The 19,980-nt window shown below is 30.4% G+C and overlaps 1 protein-coding gene across 1 annotated transcript; it reads right to left on the reverse strand.

Moving 5' to 3' along the window:
- Nucleotides 1–11,775: 11,775 nt before the first annotated feature.
- LOC120148646 (plant cysteine oxidase 2-like) lies at nucleotides 11,776–13,987 on the reverse strand. The gene is made up of 4 exons (XM_039161713.1): nucleotides 13,569–13,987; nucleotides 12,798–12,919; nucleotides 12,207–12,366; nucleotides 11,776–12,127 (listed from the first exon to the last, which is right to left on the reverse strand). The coding sequence occupies exons 1-4, from the start codon at nucleotides 13,834–13,836 to the stop codon at nucleotides 11,802–11,804; spliced, it is 876 nt and encodes a 291-aa protein (XP_039017644.1). The 5' UTR covers nucleotides 13,837–13,987; the 3' UTR covers nucleotides 11,776–11,801.
- Between the last annotated feature and the right edge of the window lie 5,993 nt (nucleotides 13,988–19,980).

The raw sequence follows: 19,980 nt of genomic DNA on the forward strand, positions 1-19,980 counted from the left end.
AAGGTTACTCTATCACTAGTGTTAGAAGTGATCATGGAACTGAATTTGAAAATCTTGGATTCATTGAGTTTGTAATTCTAATGGTATTAGCCATAATTTTTCAGCACCTAGAACCCCTCAACAAAATGGAGTTGTTGAGAGGAAAAATCGAACTTTAGAAGAAATGGCTAGACCATGCTTTGTGAAAATAATTTGCCAAATATTTTTGGGCGGAAGCCACAAATACCGCTTGTTATGTTGTAAATCGAGTAATGATTAGGCCAATTTTAAAGAAAACTCCATATGAAATTCTCAAAATAAAAGCCTAACATTAGCTATTTTCATCCTTTTGGATGTAAATGTTTTGTTTTAAACAACGGTAAAGAAAATCTTGGCAAATTTGATGCTAAAAGTGATGAAGGAATTTTTCTGGGTTATTCCTTAAATTCTAAAGCTTATCGTGTATTTAATAAAAGAACTTTAGTTGTAGAAGAGTCTATACATGTTGTTTTCGATGATAATCCCCTTCCGAGGAAGGATTCTTCTGTTAATGATGATGTAGGTATTGTACAAGCAAATGACGTTAGACATGACGTTGGAGAATCATCATCAAAGGGAAACAAAAGATGAGGAAACTCATATCCCCTCGAGAATCCAACCATTGAAGAAAAGGAAGTATCTTTTCCAAGAGAGTACAACTATGTCAAGGATGGTGAAATTATAGGTGATCCATCAAAAGGGGTAACTACTCGATCTTCTCTTAGAAATATCTGTAATTATGTTGCATTTATTTCATGCATAGAGGCTAAGAACATCAAAGAAGCATTAAAAGATGAACATTGGATTATGGCTATGCAAGAAGAATTAAATCAATTTGAGAGAAGTAAAGTATGGACATTAGTTGAAAGGCCTAGTAATAAATCTACTGTAGGTACTAGATGGGTTTTTAGAAATAACTTGATGAAAGTGGTATTATAGTGAGGAACAAGGCTAGACTTGTTGCTCAAGGCTATACTCAAGAAGAAGGCATAGACTATGATGAAACATACGCTCCCGTAGCTAGGATGGAAGCAATTAGAATGTTATTAGCATTTGCATGTTTCAATGAATTTAAATTATATCAAATGGATGTTAAAAGTGCATTTTTAAATGGTTTTATAAAAGAAGAAGTGTATGTGGAACAACCTCCAGGTTTTGAAGATTCAAATTTTTCGGATCATGTTTTAAAATTGACAAAAGCTCTTTATGGTTTAAAACAAGCTCCTAGAGCTTGGTATGAAAGATTGTCAAATTTTTTAATTGAAAAAGGTTTTTTAAAAGGAAGGTTGACACTACATTGTTTTTAAGAGAAAAGGTAAAGATTTATTAGTAGTTCAAATTTATGTTGATGATAATATTTGGTTCTACTAATGATGTTCTTTGCCAAGAATTTTCTAAGCTAATGCAAAGTGAGTTTGAGATGAGCATGATGGGGGAGCTCTCATTTTTCTTGGGACTCCAAATCAAGCAAAGAAAAGATGGCATCTTCATTAATCAAGCTAAGTATGTCAAAGATATGCTCAAGAAGTTTGGACTGGAAATGGGAAACCTCATAACACTCCAATGAGCTCTTCAACAAAGCTTGACTTAGATGAAGGAGGTAAATGTGTGGATGTTAATTATATAGATCCATGATTGGCTCATTGCTTTATCTAACCGCAAGTAGACGGATATTATGTTTAGTGTTTGCTTGTGTTCTAGGTTTCAATCATGTCCTAAAGAATCACATTTACTAGCTGTTAAGAGAATCTTTAGATACCTTAAGGACACTCCTAGTTTAGGACTTGGTATCCTAGAGACTCTAGCTTTAGCTTGCATGCCTTTTCTGATGCGGATTATGGAGGATGCAAATTAGATAGGAAAAGCACCTCCGGTACTTGCCAATTCCTTGGAAATATGCTAATTTCTTGGTTTTCAAAGAAACAAAATTGTGTTGCATTATCTACCACTGAAGCGGAATACATTTCAGCCGGTAGTTGTTGTGCACAAGTTTTATGGATGAAACAACAACTTTTTGATTATGGAATTGAAATAGGTACCATTCCTATCAAGTGTGACAATACTAGTGCTATTTGTCTCACTAAAAATCCCATCCAACACTCTAGAACTAAGCACATTGAAATAAGACATCACTTCATTAGAGACCATGTCACTAAGGAAGATATAGTTTTAGAATATGTTGATACTTTGCATCAATTAGCAGATATCTTTACAAAACCCTTAGACAAGGAAAGGTTTTGGACACTTAGAAGAGAATTAGGTTTAACTAACCTATCTTTACTTAGTGTTTAAAATAATTTAGCACTTTTAATAAATACTGAAAAATGCTTATAATAATAATTTTTGATTGCATTCTTGCTATTAGTTAGGGGGAGTTTATGATTCTTAATGAAAATTAATTTTATGTTCAAATAATGTTTAAAGATTAATTTAATTGTTTGAACATAATTATTTTTCAATATATGAGTTGCCTATACCACTAGAGAAGATTAATTTAGCATTTTATGTGCTTAAAAGTTGGATTTTAGCATTTTTGTGCAGAGGGAATCGATCCCCCCATGAGGGAACCGATTCCCCCTTTGAAGGGGAACCGATTCCCCCACAGGGGAATCGATACCCCTGGGGTTCTGTTAAATCGGGCAGAACACCCCAAAAACCCCAAAACCCTCATTTTTCTTCTTCTTCCGCCGTTTCTCACCCTCTAAGCACTCAAATCTCCATTCTTGCCTCAAATCATTGATTTTAATCGGAAATCACTTCAAATATCATCTCCTAAACTTGCAATCATCATTAAATCGTGCAAACAACATCTAAATCCCCTCAATCTTCATCTTTCAAGGTAAATTTTTCTAAACTCTCTATTTCATTGATTTTGAACATAGGATTAGTTTTAATTAGTTCTAGGTTGAAATAGTGATCGGGAATTGATTATTTAGTGATTAGAAACTGGATGTTACAACTAATTTCATCAAAAACACAAGAATTTTCCAAAAATTTTTAATTTTTCGAAATAAAAAAATGTTAATTTTTAAATTATTGTGTTTTGATTAAATTATGTTGTTGTTATAAAACTATACATATATTGTTTCTCAAAACCATATTTTCAAAAGTTTTTCAAAAACTTTGCCCATTAGGATTGATTTAGAGAACCTTGAAATATTGAGGACTCATTTGAGTTTTGGGATTAATTGAATTGCATACATTTGTTTTTAAAATTGCAGGTTATCAATTCTATTCCGATTTCCTAAACCATGTCCAATCCTAAACGTGCTAGGTCTTCATCTAGTCGTTCTAGTAGTCAAACAAATCCTCCTCCTATTCCTCAAAATATTCCAAATCTTGATCCTAACTTGACTATCCAAAATTCTTGTTTCAATCAACCGGGTCCTAAGATTATCGTTATTGGTTTTACCAATATTTTGACTCATATAAGATTAGGGAAGAACGTATCCCATCTCTTCAAACTATGGTTGATATTAACTTTAAATATCTCCCTATCTTGCACGAATGGAAATTTGATAAACTTTTCGAACTTGAACCCATTGTCTATCATCAACTTGTTCATATCTTCTACTGTAATGCCGTTTGTATCAAAAATCGTGACAAAACCAAAACCATAGGAGTGCGTTCCTACCTCCTAGGTCAATATTTCCATCTTGATCCTGATTACATAGCCAATGCCTTAGGCTTGGATAATGAAGGTTTATCAAACGAAAAACAAGTTTTAGGCTCACGATATAAACGGAATGATAGTGCAAGTGTTTTAGATCTCCATGAGCGTTTTCTTCATCTTATGATCACTTGGTGGTTTCGACCATCCAGGGGTCGTTATTCTACTCTTAGAGCTTTAGACCTTTGGTGGTTGCATTGTTTTGAAAACAATATAAAAAAACCTTTCCGAGATTATCTTTGCTGAGATCATTGAAACCGTTAACTTAGTGCCAAATAAGAAACTCTGTTCTTCACTAGTTTACGGTTGTATCCTTAGTAATCTCTTTTCTAAAGCCGAACTCCGAGTTGGTCTAGATGTCTCATTTCCTCTTAAGAAACAAATCAATCTTCTTTCTTTAACAAGAGCGGGATGGGTCAAAAATAAGGAAATCGGTGCATGGGTTCGATCTTCTACTCCGGGAGCTAGTTCTTCACAAGCTCCACCCGAAGCTGACGAAGATCCCGAGTTTAAACAATTAATAAGGGATATCGATGAAGGTGAAGAAGAACCTGAACAACCCGAGGAGCACGCACAACAATCGACTCAAATGCCTCCATATTTTCAATCCTTTATGGAGACATTTGATTTCCGTTATGCGACAATGGATTCGCGCTTTTCCTCTATAGAGTCTCATTTATCCACAATGGGAGCTCAACAATTAGAGATTCTTTAGGAGATGCGTGCAAACAATGAAGCAACCAATGCTCGTATTAATGAACTAACTCATGAAATGGCTGCTATGCGAGCCCGTTTCCTCCTACCGATCCGGATGCTTGATTTGTGTTTAGCTTTACAACTTTGAACAAAATGAATATTGTTTCAACATTTTGAATTGTTTGATTTTGTGGATTGTTGGATTTTGGATTTATGGATAGTGTGAACTTATATGTTTGGTGTGTTTTATTCGTTATTGCATCATTTACATCATTATTAGCAATATGACCAATTTTGCCATATCACATTATTTATGAATATTGATTACGGAACTAATGGCTAACGTTTCTCTTAATTGTGATCTTAGCAGCTTATGCATACATATACCTAATCAAATGGCTTAATATTTTTCATGTTTATTTGAATCTTTTTGATTTAACAAAAAGGGGGAGAAGAAGTGTGTTTAAGTGTGTGTTTTTAAAATGATAAATGGGAGAAGTGTTTAAGTAAGGGGGAGTAATTTCAAAACTTGATTTCAAAATCTTAAAATTACTAAAATGTTTTGTTATATCAAAAAGGGGGAGATTGTTGAAAACATTTTGATATTTCGATATAACAAATTAAGTTAAATGAATTTTAAGATTTTCCAAAATGATTTTCTAAAGTATGTTCGATAAATTTATTCGAATATAAAAACATTACTCCAAATATTTCAAAAATCATTTTTAATCCTTACTTAAGTGTAAAATTAAGTTTTAATCTTAAAACAATTTCAAAATAATCTTTCAAAGTATTTCGAACCATTTCAAACCCAAAATTTCCAGATTGCTCAGAGGGAACCGATTCCCTCCATAGGGGGTACCGATTCCCCCTGAATGGTTTGACTCCGAGATTTCCAGAATGCTCGGAGGGAACCGATTCCCCCATAGGGGGTACCGATTCCCCCTGTTCAACGGTCGAAATATTTGAATTTTACACTTAGGGAACCGATTCCCTATAAGGAGGAACCGATTCCCCCCACGCTCCAAGCTATTTTATTAATTGTTTTCACACTAAAACGGCTATATTATCTTCATTAATTATCCCCAACGTTCAGAAGTGATTCAATGTGTATTTAAACAAGTTCTGAAGCCCTTGATCAGCAAGAAATCATAGAGAAACAAGAGAGAAAGCATCAAACACAAAGTTTGTGCAATTCAAGCCAATTTTCATTCAATGTTCATTTTGCTTTCAAAGAACACTTATTGTGCTCATTTGTAATTTTCTTTGAGTGTTCTTTTCTTGTTCTAGAATTGTGCAAACATCTTACCTTGTGAGGTTTTCTTGTAAGTTTGCAAATTTGTAATCTTCTTTTGGGAAAAAGAGTGTTCTCAAGAGTTGGGGTATACTCTTGAGGGAATTGTAAGGTTATCTCTTTGGCCTCAAAAGAAAGAACAAATTAGTGAATTTGTTGGAAAATCCTTAGTGTGGATAGGTAAGGTAGTGGACGTAGACTTTATTTGAGAAAGTCGAACCACTGTAAATCGCTGTGCAATTACTTTCAATTTTCTTCAAAAGCTTCCACAAAAAATTTAATTGCCAATTCACCCCCCTCTTTGCCGATTCCGTCAATCGATTAACTCAACAGTTAATTTTGTATAATTTACATTATACTCAAATTGAGCTTGCCTTGAGGACATGCTATTTTGTTATGTCCCTCACCGTTGCAGTACCCACATCGCCTAATTATCTTCTCGACCTTGTTCTTCGGTACTTCTTTTCGCTTGCGTGGTTTTCGTTGAGGGCCATGAACGTTGTTTACTACAATGCTCTGGTTGACTGAATCATTCAAACCAAACGAGTTTTCTAATTCTTCTATTAGTCTTTTCATCTCATCTCTTGCGATTTTGAAAGACTCGTCTGTCTTTGATGCAATGTAGCATAACCTACTTGATGTTGAACATAGAGCAGCGAACCGTGTCATTTGCATCACTTCTGGAGACACATTCAAGTCAACATAACTGGGTGCAGAAGCCTTCGCATCATTAGTCCACCTACTTTGAATCAAAGTATCGGGAAAATATGTGTAATCCAAGTGCTTCAAAATGTGAAGTTGATAGCGACACGGAAGTCCAACGGTCTCGAATATTTTGTATGAGCAAATTAGGGTTTTCGTACGAGAATCAAAACTAATTTCAAATTTCCTTTTTTTTTCTTTGTACTTTGACAAAATATAATGTTGACATTCATCTGATAAGGACTGAATCTCTGCCTCAATCTGGTATAATGTCTCCCGTAGAAGTTCATCTTGGAACGCACGAAAAGATTCGCATGTAAAAATCGCAGCAGCATAGCTTTCAAGGTAGAACAGTTTTGTGATCTGGAAGGGCTTCGTATGGGAACTTAAGTAATCTACTTTCAACTCGTTCATACGCATTCTACTAATTCCATCTTCAATTGCACGAACAACATCTAAATATGTCTTCTTGCGTTTCAGTGCAATCGCTAGTGAAGCATTCATAGACTCGCACCTTTGTGTTGAGCGAATATTGGCAAAGAAATGACCGGTTAGATATACTTGTGCCCATAAGTGTCGTGTATTTCCCTTCTAAATCACCCATGGATGCTTTTCAACGTTAAATTATGAAACAACCGAACGTCATTGAATATCAAATTCCTCGGTTGTCCACCAAGAAGCCATGCATTTTGAGAATGCTGCTGTAAATTTTGGGTCACCAATGTTAGCTTGTGCATTGCGAGAAAGATGCCAAGAACATAATTTGTGCTTAGCATAAGGGATAACAGATTTGATAGCCCTCTGCATTACCCTATCCACATCGGTGACAACTGAAATAGGTGATTTATTCATCATGGCTTCTAAAAAATTCTGTAGCACCCACTCGAAAGATTGAGACGTCTCGTCAGCGATTATGGCAGTGGCAAACACAATTGTGTTATGGTGATGATTGACACCGAAAATAGGCATAATTGGTTGACCATACAAATTATTTTTGTACGTTGTGTCGAACGTAATTACATCACCGAAGCATGTGTAATTCGATCTCGATGTAGAATCCGACCAAATAAGATTATACAATGCCCCTGATTTGTCTATCGAGTATGTCATAAAAAACCCGGGATCATCATGTTTCTTATAATCAAAGTAGGCAATAAGCGCATTCATATCCCCATCGACGATTTCCTTTGATTTACCTCTTTGAAGTGCATTGTAGAGGTCTTTATGTGTAAATCCAACATTATGATAGCCCCCTGCCTGCTGCGTTAAATAGTTCATTACTTGTGATGTGCCAACACCGACCTCTTTCAATGTTGTTGCCTCATCGATATCAGCCTTACTTGCAGCTCTATTAGAACACATAAATTGTGTCATAGCAGGTGTGCATAATGCATGATTATGTTCCTGATAAGACTTACTTATAACCCACTGATCGTTTGCATTTGTTGCTATAACTACGACTCTAGCCTTACATCATGTTCTTGTGACTGCCGTATGAGCACGTTGACGATTAACAGTATTGACTTTTGATGCTCAAAACCCTTCTTTGGAACAACAAAATTCTTGTGTCTTCACATTCCCTTCCACGTCAAGCCGTGTTGTTCCCTTACGTGCACTAAACCCATGTTCCCATGCGAATCCCTTGTAAAAGTACCAAGCTTGATCACGTGAATAAAAGAGCTGACCAACCAATCTGTCATATTCATTAACATTATGTAATTCATGGCATTCCTCGGTTGGCTTAACATTGTCTGCATCAGTATGATCCATGACAAAAATTTTGTTGTGCAAGTTCAGTGGTCCCGGAGTTGATGGAGATGTAAGCAAAGGTTCATTGAACATGTTTCAGTCGTGCTGCTTTCAATAGGATGTGGTATTGGTAGTGATAGTTAAAGGGTGGGTACAACATTAAATTCGCAGTACATATTTAGGTATGTACAATAACTATCTAAATATGTGTCGATACATTTTATACAAGTATAAATATACCGGTTAATTAGAAAACAGGTCAACATAATGTATCGACACTTGTGTAATTTGTGTCGATACTTATTATTCAGGATGAATGCACAAACGAGGTGCACACATAAAGTGTCGATATATTTATTAAAAGTATCGATCCCAAAAACATTGAAACCGATAATTATAATGTATTAGGTAAATTTAAAATGTAACCGATATAAATATCGGTTTTATGATAAAATAGGTCAGCATCAAGTGTCGACACTTGCTAATTTTTTGTCGATACTTTTGGTCCAAAATGAATACCAAAAGGGTGCAACCATAAAGTGTCGATACATTTATAAAAGTATCGATCCGGAAACATCGAAACCCATAAGTATAATGTAATAGGTAAATGTTCAATGTAATCGATATAAATATACCGGTTTTATGAGATAATAGGTCTAAATAATGTATCGACACGTTGTTAGTTTGTGTCGATATTTTTTTCCAGAATGAAATATGAATGCCCAACCAGGTACAAGCATAAAGTGTCGATCTAAAAAATTGTATCGATCTAAAAAATATCGTAACCGATAATAATATTGTAATAGGTAAATTTGCAATGTTACCGGTATAAAATAGGTCAATATAAGTGTTACCTATTACATTATATAAGAGCTACCTAATATGTTATTGTACTTGATAATATTTTCGGTTAAATGCCTATTTTATTATATAAGTGTTACCTAATATGTTATTGTACTTGATAATATTTCCGGTTAAATGATATAACATTACCGGTTAAAATTTTAACCGGTCACTTGTTTAACAGGTCACGCCATTTTTTAACCGTCGCACAACAACATTTTTCACTATATAAATATTTTTGTAAATTAAGTATTTAGTATTTAAACTATTAGTTTTAATTTGTTTTAATACTTAAATTTTTAATTTTTTTAGAATCATATCTAATGTTTAGTTTTTGTTTCATTTTAATATTATGTTGTTAAAACTTAATGCATTTAGACCTAAACTATAAGATTTGTCCGTTTTAGTGCATAAACTTTCAATTTCTTCTGAAACTTAATGTTAACTTTTGAACAGAAGTACTAAAATAAAAACTAAACTTTAGGTATATTTTTATTTTTTTTTTGAAGTTTAGATATTAAAATGATTTGAAATTGATAGTTTAAGTATTAAACGCATAATTTACCTTAAATGTTAATTCTTAATTAAAAAAATTAAATACCGAGCCAAAGTTTAAATACCGTCGCCAGCAAAGTTAAAAGGAAAAAAAGAAAAAGAAACTTGGGGCTGAAAGAGTAAAAAGAAAGGGTAAAAATTAAGATTTTTAACTTATATGATATAAGGTTATGAGAATTTTTTTATACTTATTTTGAATCTTATTATATGCTATTTTTATGTAAATATAAGTCGTCAGTTTTATTCAAAAAAATATCTAAAATTTATAATGGAGAATTATAATTTTTGTATTAATTTGAGATAAGTATAAAACGATATATGTTCAAAAGATAAATATTAACAATTTGACATTAAATGCTCACACACCTGTTATTCTTGATGCTCGAACTTGAGGCATCAAAAAATAATAACAATTTATTTACCACTAAGGTCACTTAATTCTTGCAAGATTATATATGAAAATTTTAAATATATAATTAAGACATTTCCTGTAGTCATTGAGACAAGTAATTAGCAACATTTCTTGTAGTAATTGAGACAATTAATTAGTAACTTGATCATACAAAAATCATATATGAAAATTGTTAAATATTCGTTAAAAAACCTAAACCAAATATACATACGAACACATTTGACTCCATCAGAACTATTGATATCATCGCTAGCCAATAATGGTAAAAGAAAAAAATAACAGAGTAAGAAAAAGAGAGAGAAATAGGACTGTACACAATCATATTATAGAATAAAACCTCTATCAATTAGTAATATCGGGACCATACAATTTTATTAATTTAAAGATGTATTAATTAATTAATAAATTAATAATTTATTAATTTGAAGATATTTTTTTCGATTCAACGAACTTACATTATTTTTCATGAATAAAAACACATTTTTATTTACTAATTGAATGATGTCATATTTAAGAAAAGTTATAGATGAAATGGTATTAAATTTAAATTTTAAGAAAAACAAACAAAAAAAATCATATTTTACTAAATTGTCCTAGTTAGATCTGTAATTTTATAGCATTATTAATTTATAATATTGAAGGGACCATAAATTTATATGAAGGCCTTCTGAAAAATTATTATCTTATTAATTTATCGAAATTATTAATTTAGACCTTGAACTCAAATCGAAACTGAAAAATTATTATTTTAGAGAAATTATTAATTTATCGAATATTAAATTTAAGCGTATACTTTCATTATTAATTTAGTTTGATTATATATTATAAATGTAATGATTAATTCTTATAATATTTATTTGAATAAATATTATTCATAACTATTTTATAATTTTAAAATATGAAAACAAAATCGCAAGTAACAAAGTAGAGTAAAGTTGAACTTATACGAAGAAATCTCAATATCCAATTTCCCTTTTTCTTAAAAGTTTAAAAAGGTTTATAAAAAGAAGGAAAATGAAGAAATGTTTTTGAAGGTTTCAGTGGACTGTTCGTTGGGATTTGATTACGGCCTTTGTATGCGTATACGTATGTGTATGTGTATGCATATGCGTATACGTATGTGTATACGTATGCGTATACATATGCATATATATATATATATGTATATGTGTATGTGTAGAAAGGAAATAGCTTGGGAATAAAACACTTACTCACATTCATCATTCATAAAATATGCTTATGACATGATTTCATCTCATATTTTTCGTACTTTTCATTCTTTTATTTTTATTCTTATTATTATCAATGAATCAAGAGAGAATATATGAGATTAGGGGTGATTATCGAGTGGGTCGATCATGAGTTGGACAGTGCCTGATTAGTGTTTATTAAAAAAAATTATTACTCGACTCGTGCTAGTTCAGAAAATTTATTGCTTGACTCTTTGTTCATTAAACTCGACGTTCATTGCTTACCTCGTTGAATGTTGAGCTCACTGAAATTTTTACGTTATTTTCTTAATTATAGGTAAATCTACTAATACTATATAGAACTTCATATAAAGATAAATTAAAAAATTTAACCAAATTTAAAAAAAAAGTGTATGAAGTAATTTTAAAATATAAAATTAAAGTAATAATTCACATATACATTGAAATAATAAAAAAAAGTTTGATTTTTAAGTTTAAGAAATAATTTTTAAGCCCTCGTAATTAACATAAAAGTATTTCACAACCATTAGCCCACCTTGTTTAAAACCAATAAAAATTGTATAGTCTGTGAAGGAACAGTGTGCTGATCGTATTAAAAGCCTTGATATTTTCCCCACCATCTACAAGATATTTATGAATCTAAAAGGTGGTTTATTTAATCTGAGGACCCAAATACTCAATTCTATCCATCTCTGCACCCTTCGGCGCTTCAATTTCTTGCAACCATCCATAACATTCTCCCTCTTCTTCACTCACTCTTCTTGTTCCTCCATCTTCATGATCCCAGTAGGGGAAATCTTTGTAAAAGGAGCAATCGCGGCCGTCGTCTTTGGAATACGGAGGTCCCATGACATCGAGCACCGCGCAAGGCGTTACGGCCGTGAATTCATGGATGTTGCCTCCGGTTGTCGGATATAACACTGAAGTGTCGCACGGCGCTGTGTACGCACTGTTGGCTTTCAACCTTGCCAATCTCACTGAAGAAATGGAAAAACTTGGATCATAATCATATTGACGAAGATCATGAATGAATTCGTCGAAAGACATAAATCTTACATTGGGGGGATGGTGTCGTGTCGTTCTTCGTATCGATCGGATCGACCCAATCGTATGATTTTATGTGCATTGTTCCGAGTAAAAGCTTGCTGAAAACAGTCATCCCCGGATGATTATGCAGCGGTATGACCGCCGCCTCTGGTAGAAAGAAAATGCACAACTGCACAATATAAATCCAACTATGAATGTTGATGGTTCCTTGTGCAAGCATCGCTACATTAAACTTATAGAATATACCAGCTCAGTTAAACTATAGGTTTAACTAGGGATGGACTAAGGGGTTAAATGGAGCCATCACTTTCTGAAAAATTTAAAATTATATAATTTTAGATTATTTTTTATTAATAATCTAATTTTATGAGTTTAAACTTTTATATATTGATCCTCTAAAATTTTATAAATTACCCATAACATAAAATTTTAAATCCATCTTTGATTAAACTATTACAAAAGTTAATAATAGTAGTAATAATATTGTCTAAAACCATTATTACACGACTGTGATACGCGTAACGACCTCAATAATAATTATTATGTCAGTAATAATAATAAACATCGCAATACATGAAAGATGGCAAAGTTAGGTCTAACCGAGAACTCATCACACTGGTAAATGGTAGTACAGGTGACTCTTGGAGTGCCTTTGACCGCACCCCTTGCCTTGAAGAAGTGCAGATTTTTGCTAAGTCCAACATCTCCTGCCTTCATCTTATCTAAAAAAAATGAAAACAAAAGTTATTACAAATTTAATATTTAGGACCCAAAACCAGTACGAGCACATAGAAATAAGAAAACCAATTGTTTATATATATATAATATGAAAATACACTGCCGACAACAGAGACGTGGGATCCACAAACACCACCACTTTCCTGGTGTTGCTAAAAGTGAGTCAATTTCCAAATTCCTATATATAAAAATCACCTAATATGTATAATCAAAACATCTATTTAGTTAACCCATGCATGCATTAGCCATCGATTTTCACAGAATTAAACCGATATGAAGGTGAAGTGATTACACTAAATGACAGAAACTGAACTTTCTTTTAACTATGCAAATCTAACGAATTCCTAAATATTACATGATCCATACGTTACCATTTATAAACAATGAGAAAGATTCAGACAAAACTGGAAATTTCTTCAATAAAACAGTTGAATTTTGGTGATGAACACTCCAAAAATATATTTTTAGGCACCTATTCGTTAATGATATAAAATTTTTAAATGAGACGAGTATAAATAAAATTTCAGCTTGGAGAATTTACGCAAAAAAATAAGTAATTAATAGAAAAAAACTCAGATTTCACGGTAGAAACGTGCCAACCCTTACGTGGCTCCGCCACTGCTTATTACTTACCCAGAATACCGCGAAGCTTGTTTACATCAGAAGCAGGAGGAACAGTGCCGGGGCCTTTGAAGATTTCTCTGCAGGAAACGAAGAGTTGTTGCAGAACTTCCGGGACCCGTGGAAACACAGCCTCTCTTCTCATCTTCTTACACGACGACGTTGATCTGTTGTTCTTCTTGATTGTCTTGTTGGCGTATCTGACCCTGTTGTTTACGTGCTTCGCTGCCGTTATAATGTTTTTGCCTTGCTCCACGCATCCACCTGCATCCATCATCATCAAAAACCTCCTCTCCTCTGTTTTCCTTATCGGAAAACACTATTTTTCGTGCAAAACAAAGGTTGAACAAGAAACCCGCAGGAATAAAAAGGGGGTTCGTTTGAATCGAGAAGATAAAAAGGAAGAAAAGTGGAAAAATATCAATGGCGAGGGATTGTTTATCGGTTGGGGAAGAAAGGTGCAAAGGTGGTATATAAAGGTGGAGAGGGAGCAAAACCAGGGGCCCTGAAAAACTGGGAAATCTTTTATTTTATAGTTTTGGATATGAATAAAAATTGGGGTAAATTAACCATTTAGTCGTTCAATTGTCATTTGAATTTAGTTTTGATCAATTAACTATATTTGAAAATTATCATTAACGTTATGTTTTGGTTTTATTTTGATCACATATCGTAAATAAATTAATAAAATTAGTGAATGTAATATTTTTTTAATAAAAATGTGATATGATTTTACGATAATATACTGTTATTTTTTTAATGATAATGAATAAAATTAAAAATATAATATAATATTAATTATGTTTTAAAAAATATTAAGATGATTAAAATAGAATTAAATTAATAATTGATTGATTAAATATATAATTTATTTTAAAAAATATTTAGAAAAAGTGGAAAAGATTGGTTTTTTTTTTCCAGTGTGTTTTGCAAATTGCTAAGGCAAGTTGAATAGCGCCCCCAAGATTGAGACTTGAAAACTGCCTGTTAACTTGACCGACCCCTGTTTTCCCCTTTTCTTTCTCATACAAAGAGGTTTGGAATTGTCACCACTGGATCAATTGACCAAACTAGCCCTACTTTCTTCTCTTGTTGACTTCCCTTTTTCCAAACATCTTTTTTCGCCAAATATGGGAGAACAAATTTAGATTCTTTGTATTTACATGTTAATTTGGTATTAAAACGACTCAAGTGTTGACATATTTTGAATATACAATTTCGTATTTAAATAAATCTCTTTATTAAATTAATAAATAATTATAATATTATCTCAAATTAAATCATGTTAAATTTCTCCTGAACTCAAATCTTATCCGACCTCATCTTTTAAAAATATGATATGATCAAAACTTTCCAAAGTAAAATAAAATCCATCTTATTAAATTAAATCGATATCCATCGAATTCTAAATATACATCTCTAAGTAAAATTGAAGTATCGATCAAAATTTAGAAAAAAATAGATTTTTTAAAATAAGAAACTAATTTTATTCAAAATAAAAAATACCTCAAATTACAATAAATATTTACAATTACAACCATAAATTAAGCACATAATTAGGAAATTTTCCTATAATCAATGAAACAAAACTAGCAACTTAAAATCACATAAGGATCATACAAGGAAAGATTAAATCTAACCAAAAAATCTCGAACAAAGATAGATACAAACAGATCTGATCGCATTGGCAAACGAACCACAAAAGGGGATCAGGCTATTCAAAGACTATCGGCAAACCGCAAATACGACTCGAGTGATGTGAAAAGCTATCCGCAAACGCAAATCAAGTATCCAAATCTAATTCGAGGATCCAAAGCAGGGAAGATTAACAAGATATCAGAATAAGTGTCATCTTGATCAATTGTGACAATGCCAAATCAACCCTTAAAAAATAAACGAAAAACGATCAAAGAGCAAAAAAAAATGCCAAAAAAATATAGGAAAATGTGTCATAAAGGTAAATGAATACGTGCAACACATGCATATTTTTTGAAAAAAAAATAAAGATACAATGTAGAAAAGAAAAAGACAATAAAAAATATTAACGGTCAATAACCAATATTAAAATTGGTGTCGTTATCGATTAACAAAATCGAAAAAATGGATAAACGTCACACCAATAAGAGAAACTTTTATTTATTTATTTTATAGAAAAGACGATAGTATTTTCTTAAAAATAAGAACTAATTATAATTGAAAAAAATAGATTTAGATACAAATATTATATAAATCTAAAATATAAAAGAAGTCTAGGATTCTAACATTTAGGATTTGTATTGGACTCAATTTTTAAGTTTGTGATATATTATATTATACAATTTTTATAAGGTTAAATTCACTTAGTGTAAAATTCCTAGTTTTACACTTTTTCAAGACTGTTAGATAGGAGAAATCAAAAGTTGAGATTAATTTTTCCCTCCAATGAATATATTATTATTTCTTAATGTTAATATCATCATTTGATTTCTTATATCCAACGATGTTAAAAATGTGTAAAATGTTTTAGTTTTACATTGTGTAATTAGAACCTATCCTTTTTTATATATTTCTATTTTATATAATATAAAAATTAAATATATAATAATACGTGACATTATAAATAAATATATATTATGTTGTTTGTATTTAAAAGAGAGAAACGCTCCTTTAAAAAATAACATAATATATATATATATATAATTAATAAATATTAAACAAAATTATATTTTACTTTTTTTAAAATATGGGTAGACCTAAAATAAACTTGAATTAAATATTTACAAATGAAAATTTTAGAAAAAACAAACCTATATTTAAAATAAATTTAAATTGAATAAATATGAAGTGGGTTAATATTGTACATAAATCTGATCTATATCTAGCTTAATACATTAACACTTTTAATTTAGATATGATCAGAGACGAATCTATTAGGGTAATGGGAGGGGCTGTAGGCCCCCCTCAAACCAGCAAATCTTTTTTTTTACATTTAATTTATATATAAAATTTAAATATTTATAGTATAATTATGAAATTACCCTCTGACTTTAGAAAAATTATATTTTTGCCTCCCTTAAGTTGAAATCATGGGCACGTTCCTAGATATGATTTAAAAAGAATCTATTATCATTTATAAAAAAAAATATTTAATTTTATTTTTAGTTTTAGTTTTAATTTTAATATTATTATAATTTAATTTAAATATTTTTTTATTAAATAGTAATCGGTAATGGCTCAGAAATGAATTAATGGAGTATAAATTTTATAAATTATTAAGAATAACAAGTATTGTTTTCATGCAATAAAAAATAATAAAACGATTGGGGGTATTTTTGATAATTCGAAAAAGATTGAGTAGGAAGAAACATCACGTGGCAATCACATGGAGGAGTAGGGAGGCCGTGTGTTGGGCAAGTGATGTTTCCAGCGTGTTCTATTCTCCATTTTATATTTACCCTTAGAAGTCGAAGGTATTGGCATTTTTCACTATATAAATATTAGGTTAAACTACGTATTTAATATTTAAACTAACAGTTTTAATTTGTTTTAATACTTAAACTTTTAAATTTTTTAAAATCATATTTAACGTTTAGTTTTTCATTTTATTATTTAGCCGTTAAAAATTTAACACATTTAGACCTAAACTATAAGATTTGGCCCTTTTTAGTACCTAAATTTTTAATTTTTTTTCAAAACTTAACGATAAATTTTGAACTGAGGTACTAAAATGAAATAAAAACTAAATTGTAGGTATAATTTTAAATATTTTGAAATTTTATGTATTAAAATAGTTCAAAATTAAAAGTTTAAGTATTAAACGCATATTTTACCCTAAATATTAATTCTTAATTAAAAAATTAAATACCGAGCCAAAGTCTAAATACCGTTGCCAGCAAAGTTAAAAGGGGAAAAAAAATTGCGGCTGAAGGAGTTAAAAAGAAAGAAAAAAAATTAGGATTTTTAACATTTTTTTTATAATCTTAAATATAACTTTTATGATAATTTTTTATACTTATTTTGAATCCTATTATCTATTTTATTTTTATGAAAATATAAGTCATCAGTTTTATTAAAAATATATCTAAAATTTATAATGGAGATTTATAATTTTTTTTATTAATTTGAGATACGTATAAAATAATATTTGTTCAAAAGATAAATCTCAACCATTTAACATTAAATGCTTACACACCTGATATTCTTGGTGCTCAAACTCGGGACATCAAAAAATAATAGCAATTCCTTTACCACTAATGTCACTTGATTATTGCAAGATTATATATGAAAATTTTAAATATATAATTAAGACATTTCCTGTAGTCATTGAGACAAGTAATTAGTAACTTGTGATCATACAAAAACCATATATGAAATTTGTTAAATATTCATTAAAAACCTAAACCAAATATAGATATGAACACATTTAACTCCATTCGATAAACGAACTACAACATGAAATTAAACTATTGAGAGATTATCGACAATCACAAATCAGAGTCGAGTGTTATGAGAAAACTATCTCTGAATGCAAACCGCGTATCCAAATCTAATCTGAGGTCCAAAGCAAGAAATATTAAAATGTAACAAATAAGTGACATATTGATCAGTTGAGACGATGTCAAATACAACTCTAAAAATATTAAACAAAAATAATGTCCAAAAAGATCAATAACATGTCAAAAGACAAAAAAACGTATTATAAAAACAAAGAAAACATGTCATAAGATAAAAGTTATTAAAACTTTAAAAGAATAAGAGAAAAATAAAGATGTGATATAAGAAAATAAAAAATATCAACGATTACCAACCAACACTACAATTGATATCATCGCTAGCCAATAATGGTAAAAGAAAAAAAAATAACAGAGTAAGAAAAAGAGAAAATTAGGACTGCACACAATCTTTGTATGTGTATGTGTGGAAAGGGAATAGTTTGGGAATAAAATACTCACTCACATTCATCATTCATAAAATATGCTTATGACATGATTTCATTTTCATCTCATATTTTTCATACTTTTCATTCTTTTATTATTATTCTTATTATTATCGATGAATCAAGAGATAATATATGAGATTAGGGGTGATTATCAAGTGAGTCGATCGTTAGTTGGGCAGTACCTGATTAGTGCTCGTTAAAAATTTTTGTTGCTCGACTCGACTCTTTGCTCGTTAAAATTTTGTTCGACTCGTGCTCGTTAAGAAAATTTGTTGCTTGACTCGTTGCACATTAAGCTCGATGTTCATTGCTCGCCTCGTTATTTGTTTAGCTCACTGAAAATTTTACCTTATTTTCTTAAATATAGGTAAAATCTACTAACACTATATATAAACTTAATATAAAGATAAATTAAAAAATTTAACCAATTTTTTTTTTTTCAAAAAGTGTATGAAGTAATTTTAAAGTCTAAACCAAAATAACAATCCACAAATATATTAAAATAATAAATAAGGTTTATTTTTTAGTGTAATAAATATTTTTTTAAGATAACTACTAAAAATTATATAAAAAATTAAAGAGTTGCCTGCGTACTTATTTAGTCGATTTAGACTTTGTTCGACTCAACTCATTAAGGTCTCGAATCAAGTCAACCTAAGTCGAGTTTTTACCGAACTTTGACCAAATTAAGTTATTGCTGCTATGATTATGACATTATTTCATCTCATGTTTTTCATGATTTCATCTCATATCTTCATTCTTTTATAATTATTATCATCAATGAATCAAGAGAGAATATATGATATAATCGTTTTTAAAAAAATTCAAATCATATGCTTTAGATTTATTTTTATTTTTTATTAATAATTTATTTTTATTCTTTAAGATTTTATAAATTTTTTATTTTCTAAATTTCAAAATTAATTACCAACATACTTTTATGTGTCCATCCGTAATTATTATTATTATACAAAAGTTCTAATCTTGAGCTAAACAACATCATAGGAAATCAGTAAAAAGAATAAAACGAATTTAAATTTTTATTCAAATTTATTATTTATGACTATTTAAAAAAAAGAATTTACTTTCATTTTATTGAATTTTTATTTTCAAATGAATAAATTATTGGAAAAAAAAGTTTCATTTAGAATATTTTATAAAGTATATTTTTCTTAATATAAGAGGTAGATTTTGTTTTGTATTTATAATGTCACAGATTTGAGTTAACAAACAAGTTCAATCAACCTTTACCATACCTTGTACCTATCCTACTAGAGTTTCATAATATTTTTAGACATATATTTATATTTGTCACATATTAAATGGTTGATTTTTTTGCAATAATGCAGTCGAATAGAACACTATTGGAATTATATCTTCAAATAAGGTAATTGCTACAGTACACCCCAAAGACGAATTGCAATCCATGCGACTCTAATATAAATTTGAGGGAGATGCCTCCCAATTTGTTTTCATATTTCATTTTTTATTTAAGTTTTAATCATT

The sequence above is a fragment of the Hibiscus syriacus genome, unplaced genomic scaffold, assembly GCF_006381635.1.
Source record: "Hibiscus syriacus cultivar Baekdansim isolate YM2019G1 unplaced genomic scaffold, ASM638163v2 tig00002684_pilon, whole genome shotgun sequence".
In the NCBI taxonomy this organism is placed as follows: Eukaryota; Viridiplantae; Streptophyta; class Magnoliopsida; order Malvales; family Malvaceae; genus Hibiscus; species Hibiscus syriacus.